This window comes from Aspergillus bombycis (genome assembly GCF_001792695.1).
Source record: "Aspergillus bombycis strain NRRL26010 chromosome Unknown contig00074, whole genome shotgun sequence".
NCBI classification, from domain to species: domain Eukaryota; kingdom Fungi; phylum Ascomycota; class Eurotiomycetes; order Eurotiales; family Aspergillaceae; genus Aspergillus; species Aspergillus bombycis.
This window is the reverse complement of record NW_019170076.1, coordinates 64170-84603: the sequence shown is the minus strand read 5'-3', so window position 1 is coordinate 84603 and position 20434 is coordinate 64170. Positions and strand designations below refer to the sequence as shown.

General features: G+C 47.4%; 7 protein-coding genes across 7 annotated transcripts; 5 read left to right on the top strand and 2 right to left on the bottom strand.

Annotated features, from left to right (window-relative positions):
- Positions 1 to 521: 521 nt before the first annotated feature.
- ABOM_008108 (uncharacterized protein) lies at positions 522 to 1699 on the top strand (the record flags this gene model as incomplete). The annotated part of the gene is made up of 3 exons (XM_022535237.1): positions 522 to 1041; positions 1100 to 1416; positions 1487 to 1699. The coding sequence occupies 3 exons, from the start codon at positions 522 to 524 to the stop codon at positions 1697 to 1699; spliced, it is 1050 nt and encodes a 349-aa protein (XP_022386919.1).
- Positions 1700 to 2495: 796 nt separating this feature from the next.
- Positions 2496 to 5767, top strand: ABOM_008107 (glycoside hydrolase family 47 protein; the record flags this gene model as incomplete). Its single annotated transcript, XM_022535236.1, has 3 exons — positions 2496 to 2883; positions 2939 to 3504; positions 3563 to 5767. The coding sequence occupies 3 exons, from the start codon at positions 2496 to 2498 to the stop codon at positions 5765 to 5767; spliced, it is 3159 nt and encodes a 1052-aa protein (XP_022386936.1).
- Positions 5768 to 6522: 755 nt separating this feature from the next.
- Positions 6523 to 7287, top strand: ABOM_008106 (gamma-glutamylcyclotransferase family protein; the record flags this gene model as incomplete). Its single annotated transcript, XM_022535235.1, has 1 exon — positions 6523 to 7287. One exon carries the CDS (start codon positions 6523 to 6525, stop codon positions 7285 to 7287), a length of 765 nt encoding a protein of 254 aa, XP_022386935.1.
- A 562-nt stretch (positions 7288 to 7849) lies between these two features.
- Positions 7850 to 8562, bottom strand: ABOM_008105 (adenine phosphoribosyltransferase APT1; the record flags this gene model as incomplete). The annotated part of the gene is made up of 2 exons (XM_022535234.1): positions 7850 to 8004; positions 8079 to 8562. 2 exons carry the CDS (start codon positions 8560 to 8562, stop codon positions 7850 to 7852), a joined length of 639 nt encoding a protein of 212 aa, XP_022386938.1.
- A 2994-nt stretch (positions 8563 to 11556) lies between these two features.
- On the top strand, positions 11557 to 13248 carry ABOM_008104 (uncharacterized protein; the record flags this gene model as incomplete). The annotated part of the gene is made up of 2 exons (XM_022535233.1): positions 11557 to 11706; positions 11917 to 13248. The coding sequence occupies 2 exons, from the start codon at positions 11557 to 11559 to the stop codon at positions 13246 to 13248; spliced, it is 1482 nt and encodes a 493-aa protein (XP_022386937.1).
- A 2095-nt stretch (positions 13249 to 15343) lies between these two features.
- On the top strand, positions 15344 to 15827 carry ABOM_008103 (translation initiation inhibitor; the record flags this gene model as incomplete). Its single annotated transcript, XM_022535232.1, has 2 exons — positions 15344 to 15577; positions 15681 to 15827. The coding sequence occupies 2 exons, from the start codon at positions 15344 to 15346 to the stop codon at positions 15825 to 15827; spliced, it is 381 nt and encodes a 126-aa protein (XP_022386940.1).
- A 263-nt stretch (positions 15828 to 16090) lies between these two features.
- ABOM_008102 (C2 domain protein) lies at positions 16091 to 20421 on the bottom strand (the record flags this gene model as incomplete). Its single annotated transcript, XM_022535231.1, has 5 exons — positions 16091 to 16981; positions 17049 to 17633; positions 17730 to 18198; positions 18248 to 18433; positions 18482 to 20421. 5 exons carry the CDS (start codon positions 20419 to 20421, stop codon positions 16091 to 16093), a joined length of 4071 nt encoding a protein of 1356 aa, XP_022386939.1.
- Positions 20422 to 20434: the final 13 nt, after the last annotated feature.

The following is a 20434-nucleotide window of genomic DNA, read 5'->3' as shown; positions in this document are numbered from 1 at the left end:
ATCTTCTCTTTGTAACCTGGTGCTGCCCCTGATCTTTCGTTTGCTTTTTCCTTCCTTTCTCGAACTACTTCAACAGCTCTGGAATATTTTCCTGTTTTCTTTCCCTTTTATACAATCTAAACTTCGCTCTATACTGTCTTTAGCGGGAATACCGATACGATTGCCATCTACCTCCGCAGCCCTTAAGCCCTCATTATGAACATTTAGTGGCAAAGATACTTGTTGCCAGCGCAGGCAAACACTCACAACAATAATTCGACCGCTGTTGCATGCGTTGTGGGCCTAATCGTTAGAAGTTAGTTGCCGCATATCTGAACGCTTTCGCATCTACCGTTTTGCGTGCCATTTCCCGAATGCGGAATTAGCTTATAGCTCATTCCAATAAAAGGACAGCAGCGCTCAATATACAACGATCTGACAAACTGCTAATATCATAACTGTCGGGCGGTTGAAGTTTGCAGGTTATTGCTTTGTATTTTCGTCGGCACAAATGTCGTGATTTCAGTGACAAGACATTCAACATGGGATCAGTTCTGTTACCTCAAACAGAATCGTCACATTCATACCAGTCGACCTCTCGGGCGCTACTTTATTCATCTTCAGAGCCCGGCTACACTAGATTCAACTATATTGGAAGCTCCCTAGGCTCCCAAGACAGTCGTGCGCAATCGGCATCAACGAGACGCAACGAATATTTAGCCCATGGACAGCGAACTCTCATCGATAGTGTGGGACATCAGGAATATCGCATATCTTCAGGGCCTACTTCATCGCATCAATCCGCTATAAACTTGCCACAATTATTGTATGCTCCAAGAGAAACTTATGGCAGAACCAACGCGCAACCTAGACCGGAGCAGGACGATTTTGCCGATAGAAACCAGTCTTGCATTAGGCCGGAGCAGGGTGTGCAAAGAGACATTGGGAACTCCAACAGCCGCCCACGCTCGTTTATCATGATACTAAGAGAAAAGAATACGAGACGACGGCTTGTCACGCTTACCACATCTGCTCTGTTCCTAACCCTAGCCCTTTCTCTTTGTAAGTTTAAGTTCGATCTAACCTTAGGGGCTAAAGGTATACTGACCGAGTGATACAGATGTTGCCTTCACTGTCTCTAAATCGCATCTAGGCCACGAACTTCATATACTCTTGATATTTATTATTCTGATCCTTGCCATTGTCTTTTGTCATTCCCTCATCCGAGTTTCTATGGTGACCTTGCGAGGTTCAAGATCTACTATGGCTATGAATCGGATACCAAGCAGGGCAGGGCCAACTGGCTACGCTCAGCCAGAACGTCCCATTCATGTCATTCTCCTCCGGGACGAGGAGAATTTGACTCAAAACAATGGTGCGAGCCAGGAGAAGGTCACGCCCCCGCCTCCAGCGTATGGCCTCTGGAGAAGTAGCGTAGTAAGTGATATATTAAGACGCTCCTCGACTGTCTGCTCACAGATCTGTTTGGCTAATTTATGCATCCCAGAGAATTAATCCAGACCTACTCCATTGGCACCGCGTAGACGGCGATACCACCACTTTACCGCAGCACGCAAATAAGACCCAAGGTTTGGGCGGCAAGGTGCCATTACCACGGCCTCCCAGCTACACTTCTGACAATGGCATCGACTATGTGATTGAAGCCCAACCCCGATCGCTTACCCAAGGCCCTTCTGCTGAATGGTCAGGGCGTCAATGATGGTCCTTGTGTGGATCTACTTGCCGCCTCATCTGATATTGTTCAACCCCGCGTTTTTTAACCCATTTTTTCCCGCCGCATTATCACCACTTACATATCAGCTATCATTTTGCTTGAGATACACCAGGGGTTTTATTGGGCGTTACAGTAGTTATCTCGAGCGGGAGTTACCTGGGCAGGAGAGCAACCAACTATACATAGCAGTGTTGGTCAGTCTATAATCATCATGTTCATCTTTTCATTCTTGTATTTTTTTTGTAGCGTTGGGTGTCCGTTATTACTGGTTTTATATTTGTTTTAATCTTCATCTTGTAAATTGCGAATTAATGTAAATAATTAGTGCTTTGTATTGAAATTTTGTCAATATCCGATAAAAAACTTGCAAGCAGCAGACAACGGACTATTAGCATATCTGGCCGTTCGGAACTGGCCTCACGTGCACGTTCGCTACCACCATCACTTCAGCAACCATTATACCTCAGGGAGCTCCCAAAAGGACTAATTTCTCCGCCAGTAAAACCTTGCCTGTAACGGCTGATAATTGCGCTCCCATGCCACCTGAGGCAGTTTTATTACTACCGTAATGCGGTCGGGATGTTGGTGCTTACAGATGCCCTTCCTCCGTGCAGAATGGGTGATGAATTGGGTCTTATTTCTCTCGCTGTGGCTTGCCATCGCTTGGGGTATGAGGACAGATCAGCTTAACGAACTCAGGTAAACGCTTATTATTATTATTATTATTATTATTATCGGTGTTGTTGTTGCTGGTATAGTTTGTATTCAATGTATGACTAACATGGATTCGCGTTGTAGAAAGGATACTGAGCATATGTTCTACCACGGTTTTGACAACTACATTACGCATGCCTTTCCCGAAGATGAGCTACGCCCTCTATCCTGCCGTCCGCTAGTTCGCGACCGAGATACCCTTGCGAATGCAGGATTGAATGACGTTCTGGGGAATTACTCATTGACTTTGATCGACAGCCTATCTTCACTAGCGATACTGTCATCGAGTCCAGACGGTGGTGCAAGAGCTTGGGCACATTTTCAGGATGGTGTTAGGGACTTTGTGAAGTTGTACGGCGATGGCTCAGATGGTCCTGGTGGCCAGGGCGAAAGGAGCCGCGGGTTTGACATGGACAGTAAAGTCCAAGTTTTCGAGACGGTCATTCGGGGACTAGGTTCGAAGCTCTAATCTATAAGAACTAAGTTAGATCTGACATTAGAGCACTACAGGCGGACTACTCAGCGCTCATTTATTTTCTGTGGGTGATCTTCCCATTACGATATACAGCCCTCCTGAAGTCGAGGTCGCATTCGCCAAAGCTTGGGATAAGACTTCGTTCCCCATAAAGAGACATGGGATCAAATGGGAGAATGGATTCGTTTACAATGGCCAGTTTTTGCGGCTTGCTGTTGATCTAGCGAACCGTCTGTTGCCCGCCTTCTATACTGAGACTGGTCTTCCCTATCCCCGGGTCAATCTGCGACATGGAGTCCGACAGCACCCATTCTATGCAAACTCGCCACTAAATGCCGCTTTCTCATGTGACAATACTAAAGACCACGAGAATTGTAAGTCTCGTCGCGTTCCATTGGTAGAAACGACGGAGACATGCAGCGCGGGCGCTGGCAGCTTAGTCTTGGAGTTTACTGTGTTGAGCCGGCTTACCGGAGATGGCCGGTATGAGGAGCTGGGCAAAAGAGCTTTCTGGGCAGTTTGGGCTAGAAGAAGTGATATAGGGTTAGTTGGGGCAGGTATCGATGCAGAATCGGGTAAATGGGTTCATCCTTACACAGGAGTAAGTTTTCCCGAAATTCAAGGACAATGATGCGGAGCTAAAATTTCATGAACCTCAGATCGGTGCAGGAATTGACAGCTTCTTTGAATATGCTTTCAAATCTTATATCCTGCTATCGTCGGGGGAACGGTTCCCACGCGATCTCAATAGCTCGTGGTATGCCTTGGACAATGATTTTACACCCCTAAATGAGTACGAGAACTCCGCAGAGGCCTTTTTGCAAGCCTGGCAAGAATCACATGCTTCAGTCAAGCGTCATTTGTATCGTGGAGAAGGCTATCAGCATCCACATTTAATCCAAGGAGATGTTTTCACTGGCGCCACGCGGGCGTTTTGGATCGATAGCTTGAGCGCCTTTTACCCAGGCCTCCTGAGCTTGGCAGGAGAGTTAGATGAGGCCGTTGGGATCCATCTTCTAACAACGGCTGTTTGGACCCGGTTTTCAGGCCTCCCTGAAAGATGGAATGTTGCGACGGGGGATATAGAGGGGGGTCTGGCATGGTATAGTGGCCGACCAGAATTTGCTGAATCAACATTTTATCTTTATCAAGCCACCAAGGACCCTTGGTACTTACATGTTGGCGAGATGGTACTTCGTGATCTTAAAAGACGGTGCTGGACAAAATGCGGCTGGGCTGGCCTTCAAGACGTTCGCAGTGGTGAGCTCAATGACAGAATGGAGAGCTTCTTCCTAGGCGAGACGGCTAAATATCTGTATTTGCTCTTTGATCCTTCGCATCCTCTTAACAACATCGACCAGCCGTTTGTGTTTTCTACAGAGGGCCATCCACTCATCATACCCAAGAGTACAGCAACTGCCCAGCAGCCCCGCAAGACACAATTGTCAGTCAGCAAGCAGATCAATAGTGCTGTTTGTCCAGTAGCGCCGTTGCCTCCTCTTTTTGGGCTGTCATCAACTGCTGCACGTCCTGACGTTTTTCATGCTGCAAATTTGGCTCGGCTACATTTGATGCCCAGCCGAGGGCCACCAGAGGGACCTATTCTAGACTATGCGAAAGGCCGCCCAAGCGTGACCATGTCAGATTTGTCTTCACCAACAAATTACACATTCTTCCCTTGGACTTTGCCAGCCGAGTTAGTACCGTTCAATGCAACGAGCTCACCAATGACAGTTCGCCCCACACTTGACATTTCGTTCCCGTCTCTTCCAGGCATGTTCCTGGGATCAGGCTCCTTAGAACGAGTCCAAGATGGCATTCTCATCAAGGCCATCGGAGGGCTCCGGTTGAGCATGATCCAAGATGTTCCCTCTCAGGATGCGGCTGGCACGAAAATGGCAGAGTTTCGAGTACAAGTGATTAATAATGTACCGCTTGGAAAAGATGAGAAGGTATACATCTCACGGGAGGTCACATTCGATGTCCTGGATCCCAACGATCCGAATTTCACCCGCGTGCGCGACTCCGCAATGATTGACATCGTCATTGACGTTATCCCAGAGAACCTCCGCCGAAGGAACCATTCAGATGACCCACAGGGATCAACTACTAAACATAGCCCAAAGCATATCATCGGCGAGTCATCCACTGACGACAAACTTAGCGCCGTAGATCCGACTACGTCGAGTGTAAAGAGTGCTTTATCGTCCTTTGTGAATCACGTGTCCTGGTTACTCTGGGACGAGTCACAACCCCATTCTGCCTGGCCGTCTTCTGAGAAAAAGCCATTTCTACGACTGACATTACCCGCTGCTATGGCTTCTGGTTTAGGCTCTACTCCCATGCCAGATGTTGAGGATTCCTCTACATTCTCTGTCACGGGGGATATACCTAGAAGTCGTCTCCCATGGTCTACGGTCTACTTCGCCGATGAGCTCTGTGACCATCGGATCCTACGTGACATCGCACAAAGTCACCAAGTGCTTGTCATCAAGCGGGGCGGGTGCAGTTTCTCGCAAAAGCTTAGGAGTATCGCTGCATATCCACCCTCACAACATGCGCTAAAGCTCGTTATTGTTGTCTCCTACAACGAAGAGCCAATGGATGAGGATCTAGAGTCCCAAATTAATCCTTTCTCTAGCCTAGCTGCCGTCCGCGCGGAACCACATCTTGTTCGGCCATACCTCGACGAAACTCAGATAACCGCTGGAGGGGTTCCTCGTCGTCATCTAATCAGCCTGGTCATGGTCGGTGGCGGGGCGGAAACATACGAACTACTCCGTCAGGCCACGGGTGTCGGCATCAAGCGACGGTATACTGTGCGATCGCAGGGCATACCGGTCAATAACCTATATATCATCTAGATAGACGCATGTTTTTGTATAACTACTGGAACACCAGATTCTTGATACCATACGGTGAAAAAAAAAGTTAAGGTATAAGTACGCCAGGTGCCTGTACTACTAGTACGCTTACCAGGTACAGAACTAGGGCTGATCATGAGTTGTCGCCACTTTTGCGCCACAGCATGTTGTTGATTGGTGCAGTCCCTGAGCAACATCTCTTGGTTCTGCCGGGCGGCCTGAAGTTAGAAGATGTTCTTCATTGCCGAGTTACGTCCGGCGTATTATAATTGAGACAGAATCTGGAGACCAACAGTTGGTTTTCCATATGCGAAGGATGGGAAAAAAGAAAATGAAATAAAACAGACCGCATGTAGAATCTAGGCCGTCATAATATCCTCTGCTTTCCCCCGGGTGCTGTCTCATCCCATATAAGCAAGGAGTTCTATATCTACTACTCAGCCAGGAACCGAAATCTGGTTCAGATGGCGAAGTCCCAAACTTTCCACGGAAACCACACAGCCCCGGGCTCCATCTGGAGGAACCGAAAACAAAATAAATCTATCTCCACTTGCCATCGATCGGATGGGTCCTTCGTATATTTAAATAAATGCTTGATTTTCCCTTACACCAACTGTTCTTTCCACTTGACGTTCCCTTGACTATACCTCCACCCTTCTATTCTTTGCAGGCTTTATAGACTTACTCGTTCAAGAATAGCAGACTTGATAATCTATCTTTCAGGCGCTATATAACATCCGCAACGAGCATTCAAGATGCATATTCAGGACACAACTACTGTTAGACCCCCAACATTCGGTCAACGCGATGTCAAACTTGATCCGACAGCTCATACAACAATCACAATTACTACCAACCCCTCCCCCTCGGACAATGGTATAACAACCCCGCAGCAAACCAAACCCCGCCCGCTTTACTTCGCCTACGGCTCCAACCTCTCCTTCACACAGATGCGTCTCCGCTGCACATGCGATCCTGATCTCTCATCTAAGCCGGTCGCCATCGCCCGCCTGGATCATTGGCGCTGGTTGATCTGCCAGGCTGGCTATGCGAATGTGGTACCGCCCGCTGAGTTACGTGTTGGCCGGGAAGCAGATGAGGGTGAAGATGTACCTGTTTCTGGAGATGAGGATACGGTTTATGGTGTCTTGTATGAAATGGACATCGAGGATGAGAGGTTACTTGATGGCTACGAGGGTATTGACCGTTCGGCGTTGCCGTCGCGGACTACACATAAGGTTCCTGCGCATATTCGACCGACGGAGCAAGGTCATGGGGACTATAACAAGTGGTATGTCCCGGCTACGGTGACGGTGTGGTTGGATGAGGAACAGAGGAAACGGAGGGAGGGCGGAGTTATCGAGACCTTGGTCTATGTGGATGAGGAGAGGGTGCGAGTAGGTCCCCCGAGAGACGAGTATATTCCGCGCATGAACCGTGCGATCCGCGAGGCGGAGTCTTTGGGCTTTCCTAAAAAGTGGGCGGATGATGTGATGAGAAAGTCTATCCCTTTGAATTAGGCTGTCATTTATCTTCTCCGGTGTCGCTTTCCTTTCATAGATAACGCTTCGCGTGATGTTTGCAAATAGACAAGACTCGATGACTGGATGATTACAACGGTGCACATTATCTATATAACCACATTCGATGTTATGACAAGTTGCCATAGTATCGCTATCCATATACTCCGGCAATAAACCGTGTTATGAAAGTGTATACGAATTCCCGTGCCCCTGCATGCCCTAGGAAAAAGTGCATGATGTATGTCATTGCCCCGACTTCGTCTATCCTGGTATTCCATCCGACGAGCGAAGGTGAACCGTCACGAGAGCGAAAACCGCGCAGGGCAGGCATTGTGCTTCTAATTTTCTTGCGACATACAGTCCGTCCGATGAGATGCAGCCCATTTCATAATCACGGCTGCAATGTCCCGACCAGTCGAGATTCAACCCCGAGCGCCTTGTTGCGGGGAAGCGGAAACATGCGTATTTTTTCTGTTTTCTTTATTACAATGAAACCCTTTTACGGGCAGCACAATCATAATGATCAGGTAAACAGAAAGCAAGTCTCGTTAGTTATCAGTTAATGCTTTTCTTCCTGGCCGGAAAGGAGAGTGTAGACCGGAGCAGGAAGCTTTTCCCGGCCCTTAAGAAACTCAAGCTCGAGAATGAAAAGGAAGCTCATGAGCTCGCCACCCATCTTCTTGATAAGTTCACCCGCTGCCCAGGCGGAACCGCCTGTTGGGATATAGTCAGTGTTGTTTATTTCTGGAAAGGAAAGAATGTCTATATATAGAATGAGGAATACACACCAGTTGCAATAATATCGTCCACCACAATCACCTTCTGGCCAGGCTTGATCGAATCGGCCTGCATCTGGAAAAAGTCCTGGCCATATTCCTTTTCGTATGCCTGGGTTGCACATGGTCCGGGCAGCTTGCCCTGCTTGCGCACAGGGACAAAGCTCGCGCCAAGCCTCAAAGCAAGGCTGGGGCCGATAAGGAAGCCTCGGGCCTCGAGACCAACAATAACATCAGGCTTCTGGTTGCCGTGGTTTTGAAGGATGTGCAACTCTAGGCTACGAAGAAGGGCTTCGTGCAAAGTAGGATTGGCAAAGATGGGTAAAATATCTTCAAACAGTATTCCAGGAGACGGGAAGTCGGGGAATTGGCGGAGAGCGGCGCGCAGGCTTGTTTTAAGACTGGCGAGTTCGGCGGTGCGGGTGGAAGAGGAGGGGGACTGTCCGGCGACTTGGGCGGCGGCGGCATCAGGAGGGTTAGGAGTTGGTTGAGACATAATGAGAAGAGAAAAAAGAGAGAGAGAAGGAATAAAAAAAACAGGAGGGTGAGAGTGGTTGAAAAGTAAAATGTCAATTCGAAGTGATAAGCACGAGCGGGAGGGAAAAGGGAAAAAAAAAAGAAAAGAACCGACCCCTCGAAGATCTTGCGTTGGCGTATAAATTGTGAATGCTGACGTATTTTACAGTATTTCAGCGAAAAGAAATTTACCCCTCTCAACACAGTCGACCGAGCATTACTGAATTTGTATTGAGGATGTGTATAATTTGATTTGATTTCAATCAGAAAGTCAATCTATAGATCTCTGTTTATCCATTTATTACTACCAGACTGAGGGAGTCGAATTATCAAAACTCTCACGTCGATTATCGCGTTTTTCTGTGCTGGTCTGCTATAATACCACACAAATACACGCAATGGAAACTAGATGTACTGTACCCCTCTCGATGACTTGTTTCGTTGTTAAGGGTCTAGAATCGATCAATCAGTCACTTCACAATGAATCAGTTGGTGTGAACATGTTTGCAGTACTGCTACTACTAATCTACTAATTGTTCCTTGTTTCCCATGTTGTTATGCTTTTTACTCCCATTTGTCAAGACGTACATACTACTACTGGTAGTGTTTCCACCTCTCCCCATTAGCGATGATGCAAGTTTCTTGCGTTGCCTCCGAGTCTGCTAGGTGCTTTTCTTCATTTCCCCTCTCCTCTTTCTCTCAGTGGCACTCCCTTATAGGCAGCAAAATGGAGGATAAGTGAGTAGTAGAGTTGCCTAGCCTAGCCGTATCGATGAATGAAAGACCTGCAGGATTCAACATGAACGGTTCAAATTCTACGTGGATATAACTGTAATCTTGTTATACATATCGGCGGATTACACGACAACAATCCACACATGCGGTCAGGGTTATCAAGTAGCGGAATGGATCAACAAGCCACGATGGATCCCCGGGTAAGGAATGATTGGACTATCATTCCCTATCTGGTTTCCATACACTCCAGAACCACCAATATACTTTTCTGGAAATTAGACCGAATGCCCAGTCTGCCCACCAATACTCCAGGTAGTACTCCGATCCGTTGAGAGTCAAATCGATAAAAAAACTAATCACGACGATTGAATCATAATAACCATAATAACCATAATAGTCGGTATTGCTCTCTGTTCGGATCCAGTCCCTCTCCTCAAATGACATACTTAGATTATGCTAAAATACCACATGCCTAAGGTAGTGAATATAAACTACTGCGTGCTCTGCTGCTGCAAGAGGAATTACGCGTTACCAATATAGATTGTAGACGACGGAGGTTTGTCTCATGGTCTCATGTCAAGAGATTTGCCACATTATTGTCTCACACCCGTATTGTACCTTACATATATGACTGTCTCTGTTTTTATGCTTCACGTGTGACAGTGCCATATCGACGATTACTAGGTTGGGATTATCATGCAACCCTCGGATTTCCCGGACCGTTTTCGCATCTGGTTCCTGAAATCACTAATAAATACTATTGTACAGAGTAGTTCCTCCCCTAACTTTCCAAGTTGCCGGAAATCAATAGCTGGTGTCGGTGCATCCACAAACAGTATTCAAATATTTAAAGAAACCCGACAGAAAACAGCCTGTATGTAATTGTAAAGATCGAGAAATATATCTATAGAGAGCACCCAACCATTTCCTTCTTCCTGAAAACCCCGAGCCAGTTTCGGATGTAGCCCACGGAGGTCAATGCCTGTTGTCTCCATGATGAAACTCACTCAGCCTGCATGACGGTGTCCCTGACTGCTACGCTTCTACAGGGATTCCCACTAATCATCAATCAGAAATAGAGGAATACCGCTCACCTCCCACACAATGCAGCTCAACATCTACAGCCATCTACAGCGCCGAGGTGGCCATCACTGCCAATGCATGCCGTTGACCACGCCGCACGGTTGTCCATATACCTGTCTGACTTTGTCTACGCTGCGGTCCCCTGGCTCTTGCGACGAAGTCAATGCTGCATATGTAACCCCGAATATACCCCAACGGTGTCCAATGAGCCCGGAACCAATTTAGACCGACGGTTCTATAACATACTGCATACTCTGTGCCCTCTAAGGTGTATCGCCTAGCCATTACAGTAGCTCCTTGTTACTGTATTGTGTGCTACAATGTATGCTGTGGTCCTCGCAATATGATATTGTCAGTCGCGAAAATCTGAAGTCAAAAAGTTGACAAAAATGGGGAAGAAGGGAAAGGGCTAAAGGGGGAAAAAAAAAAAAGAAAAGAAAGAAACGAAAGGAAAAAGAGAGAGGCCACTGCCACCACAACTGTGGCTCCTTGAGCGGAGGAAAAAGAACAGCCGAACGCGGGGGTCGAACCCGCAACCTTGAGATACCGTGAAGACTAAGAGTCTCACGCTCTACCGATTGAGCTAGCCCGGCTATTTAATGAGAACAGGCTCTATTAAATAATATCTAAGGAAAGAGGCTATGCTGAATATACTACTAGTATCAATGTATTGACTGCCCTTATCTTCTTCTTCTACTACTACTACTACTACTACTACTACTACTACTACTACTACTACTATGACTATGTATACGGCTTAAGTCAACGTGTAATAGACTACGCTACTGCCGCAATATCAATATTCGAATGGTGTTCCTATAGTCGTGATCATATTTGCATATGAATAGCACTAGTCTAATGGCAAGCTAGCAATCCAACACAAGCTGATGTACAAAGTAGTCAAATATCCAATGCAAAGTTCCAGTTGTGCTCTAACGTTTGTAATAATTTATCACGTGTCTGGCACGCACGGGCCACCTCGCTTAACAATTCTTCATATGTCTCCGGGCAGTGATCTTCCCGCTTTCCTTTTTCTCCCGCCATCTTACCTCATGACTTTCAAGCTGCACTTCTGCTCAGTGCAGAAGTGCTACTTAAGCCTAAACTATCAGATGTGATGTGTATTGTCTTGTAACCGCCCTTGCTCAAAAGCACTATGTCTCCTGCATCTGTCGCTGCCTCTTTGCAGCAGGACCCACAACTTCAGACCCTGGCGAAAGCTTTCGAAGCTCTTCTGCTAACCACTCAGCAATTTATCTGCAAGGAGAAAATCTTGCAACAGAAGCTGGAATATGCTTATGACGAGGTAGGCACTCTTCCCCTTGTCAACCCCACACAAGCTCTTCCGCCCACTCTGTCTCAAATGATGAGAAACACCGATTAGCTCTAGATCAGGAGTCGTATTTGCGGCGGTGACGGACAAATCATGTATTATCTGATGAGGCACCCCAACCCCAATGTTCTCTACCTTGGGTCGTGTTCTTGAAGCGTATCCTTGTGCTAACGGCCACCTTAGTATATGAAACTCACATATCGACTTCCCGGTGGTCTTGACACACATGCTAAGATCGTGTCAGAAAAGATTCGCGGTCACTCCTCCGAATTCGTGGAACAAAATTCTACGTCTTTCAGTCCTCCCGATGTAGTACGAGCACTAGCAGAGTCTGGGAATGTAGGAAAGCAGACTCTCAAACCAATAGCGGACGGGGTGGTGTGCTACAAATCTGTCCTAAATTCACAGAGTGACCCCGGGCTTAATCCATGCCTTGTTGCCACTAGGGCCGGAGCTCCTGGCTCTCTAGAAAAAGATTTCACCACCAAAGGCACTCAGGGAAATCTTCACTGCCCATTCGCAAAGTCTAAGAATATACCGCCTGATGATAGCGGCGTGGCTAATGGGATTGAGAATCCTTTCAAGTTCCAGAATGATGACACGTGTGGACACGAAAGTTTAGATCCCATAAAGGCTGAACGAAATGATAGACGTTCTAGTCAGACTCCTTCGGTCAGGACATCGACCACCCAATGTCCCGTTGCTCGGTGCCCTATTAGATACCTAGACCAGCATAGCCCGGAAGAAATTGCCGACTATGTTGAAAGGCACAAACACGAAATACCCCGAAGTCATGCAATTTGTGTCCAGCGTTATCAGAAGGATTCCCATAGCATGCGACATCTAGATGCAAAATATGGTAGTCTCATTAATATGATTCGAGGATTATCCGTCAAACATCAAGCGTTCCTTCCGAACCGTGGTAATAGCGGCGCGCCAACATCCAGTTCCTCTGCCGAACGAGTGGAAAAGTGGGCAGAAGAGGTTGGAATAAATCCGGATATACAGCCCTCTATTAAAGAGGGCGAGACAGAGAACGACGATGGGAGGGAGGGCCGCTTTGACCGTCCACTACGCGAGGTCCGCGTTGGTGAATCTCCAAGCAGGCCTTGGGGAATCCCTGTCCCGATGCCCTTGCCTCCTTCAGAATCGCCTCCGCCGGCGGCGGCCTTACCTGAGAAGTCGAAGAAACCATCGGAGGAAGAGGCCATCAGGGTCTCTTCCATCCCGCCCCGTGACTCTACGGTACCCAACTCTGGTCGTTGTCCTTTCGGCCATGGTGCGCCTCCAGCTGCCAATACAGCGCCGGAGACAGAGACCATTCACGACCATGAGAAGAAGAACGGAACTATTGACACTGCTGAGCAGGATTTTGGAGAACAAACATATGCTCATCCTCCCCCAACCAACTCGCCCGCCAGTATCGTATTCAACGGGCCTGTATTCTTCGGCTTTTCCCCAGAGCAAACTTCTGCTTTCTTGCAGCAACTGGGATCTCATATCAATAAACAGTGATACCCATGGAGCGTGCCTTGTCACCGTTGCTGACGTTTGCCTATGTTTCGTGTCCTAGCTGTGATGAATATGATGATGACGCCATGATTATCAGGACATGCATATCCTGAGTGTATATACCAGTGGAATTTATTTACCTTGTATATAATCCTCGTTGGAAATTCGATAGCTCATTGGCCAACTCAACATATGAACATCAATTTCCAGTGCTAAACAGTGCTTTTCACGGAAGTAACAAGTCAATTCTAATCCCATTATACTATGTATGGGCTACTCAAATCTAGGGGTAAGCTAAGACACATGCCTTGCTGTCCCCAGGTTTCTCGATCTCATTCTCTCTTCTACCAGCTCGTGTGGTTCTTTGGAAATATCAATTAAAGCCGAGCAACACTTGATATCTCTACAGAAGATGGCCCTGAGTCTCTCTAGAATAATGCACCGTTCCTCCATTGTTAGAACAGGGCATTCCGACCCGCTGTCTCATTGGTTGAGAGTTCGCTGCGGATATCCAAAACCCATATACTAGTACCTCTTCCCTCTGGATAACCAATGCGACGGAAAACTGAGAATGTTGGTTCCAGCTTATGTTGCTTACTGTACCTTCCATCGATCCGTATCCTATCTGAAAGGTGTGAAGGATACCGGGAACCTCCGAATGGTCTAAGTTGCTTGCAAAAATGTTTCTTTTCGTTGCGATCCCAGGATCTCTCGGATGAGTTGAAGCGGTTAATATTCAGGGATTGCAGTTCAAGGGCTCTTAGCTCGGCCATCCATATATACCTCGTGATGAAGAGTAGCATGCGACTCTACCGGTACTGATATCATAGCGCGCTGTGGGCAAAGAGCAAGTATGGCCCGCAATTCCTACGCTGATGACCTCATTGGAGGATGTGTGCCTGGGGAGGAAATGCGGTGGTCATAGAGGGTTTGGTTCGAAATCAAGGCCAGCAGCGATATGAAGTCGCAGAGATGGTTTTAAGGGAAGTATGGATTAGTTAGTGAAATCCAAGACTTATGTGATGGACTTGTACTATGTCGACCATGTCTGCCGTTTTTGTTTCGAGGTTTATTCCTTATACCAGGGTGGGCCATGTGCTGTGCTAGCATGAAATTCGACGATCCCTGTTCGTTTATGTACAGTTAAATCATGGTGGAAGTTCTCTCGTTCGCGTCGTCGATCATTGCCAAGAATTTGTCGACGTCAAGACTTACATGCTTTATCCATTTGGCGGGAGGTGTCTATTTCCTCTTTGCGGGCCGCCTTCCCCCTATCCTCACTCACTCACTCACTCACTCACTCTCACACACACACACACACACACACACACTCTCTCTCTCTCTCTCTCTCTCTCTCTCTCTCTCTCTAGGCAATTTTATCATAAGCCGTCCTTGGAGGGGATTTTATTGGAGAAGCGCGCGCTGGGGGGATAAAATAAAACAAAATAAAATAAGCGCATAACTCAACGGGCTACACTCCTTTGATCAAGATAATAGAGTACTATCACATAATAGGTATGCATATATATATATATATACTCTAAATATATGCCCGTATGTCCATACGTACGTATCTGGTACCTACTAGTACAAGAAGGAAAAGAAACGCCCCCACCGATGTCGGGAGGGGTCGAAATAAGCCAACCCCATCTCTCCGACCATCAATCACCAAGGACACTCTTTCCCGCGGAATATTTCTATTATATCCAAATAAATAGGACTCAACCCCTCCATACATGTTGCGGATCAGCTCTCGTGTTCTTTCCGCTCGAATTGCCCACCGTCAGCTTCTCTTCTCATCACTAACCTCTTCTTTTCCTCGTATCCTCCGACCTCAATTCCCCATTCAAATCGTCAACATGTCTGGCATGACTCCCATCTCCGCCGCCGGTGCTTGCCCTCGTGAGTCGTCTTTCCCCTCCCTATTGCCCTCGACCAATCCCGCCCTTGTATAAGATACCTGTTGCTACTCAATTGCCATCGCCCGGACAGAACATACAAGATTAAGCTAACAAGTTGACTCGTCGCAGCTGCTGGCCCCTACGTAAGTCTTCCAACCGAACAGCAAACCGTTTATACATATTTCCCTTCCTTCCTCATGGTCACCTCACCCCAAATCACGGCGTTGAATGTTGTTGACATGCCAATTATCCTACAGTCCCAAGCCGTTCGTGCCAATGGCCAGATCTTCGTCTCCGGCCAGATCCCCGCTGACGCCTCTGGAAATCTCGTCACCGGAAGCATTGGCGACTTGACCCAGGCTTGCTGCAACAATATCAAGGCTATTGTCGAAGCTGCTGGTTCCAGCGTCAACAAGATCGTCAAGGTCAATGTGTGTATAACCTTTCTTGCCTTTACTATCCTACCTCCCCTTCTCCCCTGCTCTCTATCTTGAAATCACGAGGAGACTGCGGCTGACCGAGATACTCTATCAGGTTTTCCTCACTGATATGGCGAACTTCGCTGAGATGAACGCCACCTATGAGAAGTTTTTCACTCATAAGCCCGCTCGTAGCTGTGTTGCTGTCGCCCAGCTCCCGAAGAGTGTGCTTGTAGAGATCGAGTGCATTGCTCTGGAGTAAATCAAAGTGTTTTCATCTATATGGCATACAATCAAAATGCAATCAGATGTGACTAGTGCTAAATCGCCATTCGTTGGGAATTAGTGTTTCATTCATTATTAGTAGGAACCTGTAAAGACTACCTGAAGACAACAAGCGCATTGTAACTTCAAACAGACGGTGTGGGAATCATCACGCGCATAAAAATTGACCAAGCGATGCTGGAACACACTTCCAAAGGCAAAGGCAGACTCAGTGCAAAACAATAGACATCCTCATAGCAGTCATCGTCGCCCCAAAGTTCCCGTCATCCTTCCCCCACCAGCCATCAGGCTTTGTTTCACAATGGCATCCGCAGCCGCAGCAGCTGCGAGTCGCTCTTTCTGACGACTTCGATCGCGCAGGTAGCCAGCAGCTTCTGGCCTCATACGGAGAATTCGCAAGATCATGTCATCATTTGGCTCGGCCTGGGCCTCGCGCCATTTCTCCTCCTTCATCTTCTTCATTGTGCCAAGGTTCCGCGAGAGCATGATGCTCTTGGCTCGCCGAGCACCAGGAACGCCGAGGAACCCGCCCGATCCTCCAGAACCGAGATGGGCCGGCGCGGACGCTCGGTTTCTATTGGCTTGCTGTCGAGATATGGTTGCCGAGGCCATTCTCTCAGATGTGCGAATGAGATTCTCGGTGGGTTCAAAGTAAAAAAAGTTAAGAGATTGGATCTCGTGATACTTGGGCGACTTCAAGATATCAATCGAAACCCCGTTTGCTTCACCGGTTTCCTCATCGATAGCGTGGAAAAAGTTCAAGAGCAGCACGAGCCAGCGTGAGACTATATCAACCTCCTGCATAGTGAGAGGTTTCTGATGGGATGGCTTGTCGGACAAGGGAGGTACAAGCAAGCACTCAATAGTACTAAGAACCTCTTTCCATAATCGGGCCATGACCATTTTCATAGCTTCAGATGTTAAGGTCTTGTTCATAATCGCAAAGTTATCATTAAAGTAGTCGAAAAGCGGAGTTAGTGCATTCTCCACATCCGCGTTTGATGGTCCTGTGGCAGTAGCTTGCGTCTTATTTCGGCTAAGAAAGTTTGAAACACTGGAGATACTGAGACCACGCGATAGTAAGGATTTCAAGGTTCGACGCGATAAACAATGGCCGATATAAGCAGACAGCTATTGGGGTGTTATTGACGATACTTGTTATTCAGAGTCCAGGGCCCTGGGGTTTGTTTGGACTTACCTTTTCCGTGATTTTGCGTGTCATATCCCTCTCCGTACGTTTCAATGTGCGGAAGGCTTTACCAAAATAAAATTGTATGTCGTCCCGTTCTCCCTCCATGCTGACACGGAGTAACAATCGGCCCTGTGTGTCCAAATCAAGCCAATATTCCTTCGGCAAGAAATCACTGAAATGTAAAGGATCCAGTTTGATAGAAGTGCGGCCGACATAATCGTGGTCGCCCACTGCGTCCCAGTCCCATATCGTTGCAATGATATTTAAAGGACCCTGCGTTGTTATATCAACAGAATCATCCCACCGTGGATTGAGATTGTTGTAGATGATACGAGTTTTGGCAATGCGCTTCTGATATTCGTCTGCCAGTACCACATAGGGGTCACTGCCCCCATTCATATCACAAGCTTTCAAATCTTCAGCTTCTACGACCTTAATCGTGAAGACATAGGTTGTTGATCTGCGCATCTTCTGCATCTGTGGAGGAGCATGTTTGGCGATAACATCTGCACAGCCATCAACGTTTATTTCACGCTCTAGCTTGTCAAGCTGGGTAAGGGCATATTCAACATTGTTCAGTTTGACCAGTGACTATGAAATCGTCAACCATGTAAAACAACCCTTAACGGGTAATAAAAAGAGAGATTACAAGTTGGGGGGGGAGGGATAAAGTAGGAGTTGACATACCTCAGGAAAGAATTGAAATGGCTCAATCTTCTCTTTGCTCGCCCACGCTTCTTTGGCGATTTGCATTAGCTTTTCCTGGGCTGTTTGATTCAAAGCCGCCTCTTGATCCGGTGAGAGCCTGTCCATTTCTCGCGCGAACATCTGCTCCAACGACTCGCAGTACTTTGCAAGGCCATTTGAAATCGATTTGGACAATGCAGTCATGAATTTCGCGTACTGGAAGTCATCATCCCACCCGAGTTGAATCATTTGCTCTACCACTTGATTGAATGAGCGGAATATGTCTATAACGGAAACGCTGTGCCGATGCTCCTCTGGGATCATCTCCGTTGAGTCATCAGATCGGACGGCAAAGGCATCTTGTCTGACAGCCTGCTCAACCCACTCTGTAATCTTCTCCTCTGTCATGCGGATCCACCGCCAGACAAATTCTTCCAGCAAATCCTCAACACGGAATGGGAAAGGAGCGCTGGTTTCACATTAGTATCGACACTTTGCATTAGCAGCGATGGTCTTACCTAGGGAGTGCCTCAATAAAGAGTTGACGTATAGCCGTGAGTTGCTTATATAAATCAAAACCATCCTCTATTGGGATTTCCTCCCCTCTCAACTTGCCCTGTTCGACTATTCGGGCCACCATTTCATGAGCGTCTTCTGCGAATATCGGTAACACGTTGGAAAGCAAGATCTTGTATGGGTTGACCCTGTATTTTGTGAGTAGAAGACTACTATTTGAAATAACTGCAACTTACCCCATGATCTCCGGATTATTTCGGTAGCGCTTCCTAATCTTTTGAGCAAGTTTTGTTATGGCCTCACAAAGCTGAATGATATGGTCGAATTGCCAGGTCTCCTGATCCATTGGGACATACTGCCCGAGGAGGTCCTGATATTTTTCTGTTGCTTTCTGGGCAAGACCATCCTGAACGTAACAACGAAAACGGTCGATATCCTCCAGATCCTCTATATAGTTGGGATCAAGCTGAATATGGTTCTCTAGAACATACATTACGGGACCAATAGGTCGAGGTCTCCCTTCGTAACAGTCCATCATGAAGTCGTATAGCTCCCGCAGAAGTGCTTCATGGAGAGAGGAGAGTAACTGCTGCATCGAGAGCAAATCGTGTATAGTCCACTTGTGTCGGTCAAAGAAAACGGTAGCCACAAAGCTGCTGCGCTTTTTCTCCGATGATGGTGTCTCCTTGATATAGGTAAATGCTGAATCAAGGGTGTCGAGGTCAATCTCGTTGTCTACAAATTTCGATCGGACAACTTCTAGGAACAGCACTAGCCTAGAAAAGTAGGGGATTCGCCAACGAAGGCAAACTTCGTTCAAGAACTCGGCTGACTGCTTCGAGAGGAGCTTCATAGACGGGAGTTCAGACGCAAATTGTGTACCTTCAATTTCGCGATCTTTCAGGTCATGGCTCAAAGTTTGAGCCAAAATATACCCATACATAGATCGGGGGTCTGGTGGTATGTATGTGTATGTGTCAGATTCATCGGGTTCACTGTTCTCATCGCCTATGGATAGCGAACTGATATCCACTGGCTGATCGATTACATATGAAATCGGCCTGTCAGAATTCGTTTTTGACAAATCGCCAGGGGCTGCATCATTGTTGTCTCCGACATTTGCATTGAACGGTGGAAGCGCACCCCCTGGGGTGCTTTTTGCTAGCTCAGGGTTCGCTTGCACGATAGCAAGCATCATTTGGGATAGGTCGGGGCCTTCACTTTTCCTCCAGCTTTCATATGCCTCTTCGTTCTCAAAGTCTTCTTTGGACATAGTTTTTCGAGTGTTCAAACTGAGATGGGTCTGGTAGGCTTTGAGGTCCTTGAGAGCCGCCTGTGCAGTCCAGAGCTCCCGGTGTTTGTCAATGTCGGACTGCACTTGAGCAGTGCTTATATCGAAAACCTTTGCAACATGTTGCACTAGAGGCATATCTCTCACATCATAACTTAGAGGTACTATAACTTCCACTGTTGACGGACCATTAGACTGCACAAGGTCCTGATCCTGGGAAAGGAGTTTATTCTCCAAGACCGATAATCGGTTCGCCAGCTCCGGTCGTTCTTTCGCCCAGTCATTATCTTTCAAAATATGCGAAATCAGGCGGACAAAGAGTGCGACATGCCTGTCCACCATAAATTTCCAGTGGTCATCGTCTGGATCTTTGCCTTTACTCAATTCCTTGGTTGCATTTGAGTAGAAAATAAGGACAAGATCTTCGGCTCGCCGATCCTTCTCCATGCGCTTCTTGAATGACTGCTCTTTAAGGGTATTGAGAAATGCAGCGAACGTTCTGACAACCAAGGGGTCCTGATATTCCTTTCTTTTCTCTTTCTTGGTTAAGACACCCGTTAGCCTCTTCTCGAGTTCAGTTATGAAGCCGTGGGGAAACCGCGTGCTCTTCGAATCCCTAACAAGAGAGAAATCGCTCATCAGGTCGTGGAAGGAGGTTGACGAGCGCTTCGGTCGCAGGTAAGGAGCGGGCACATTTTGTACACGGCGCGAACGAGGTTGAAGGAGGTATGAGAGGTAAGCGACTCTGAGAGCAAATGTGTAGGCTGTCGTAGGGCTCACAGGGCGTCGGCGGGACCCAGAAAGGGTGCGCGTGTGGCGAGAATCATTTTGAATACTATTAATCCGTCGGTTGATGCCTCGGGATTGATCAGATGCTGTCGACATGGAGGAGTTTCTC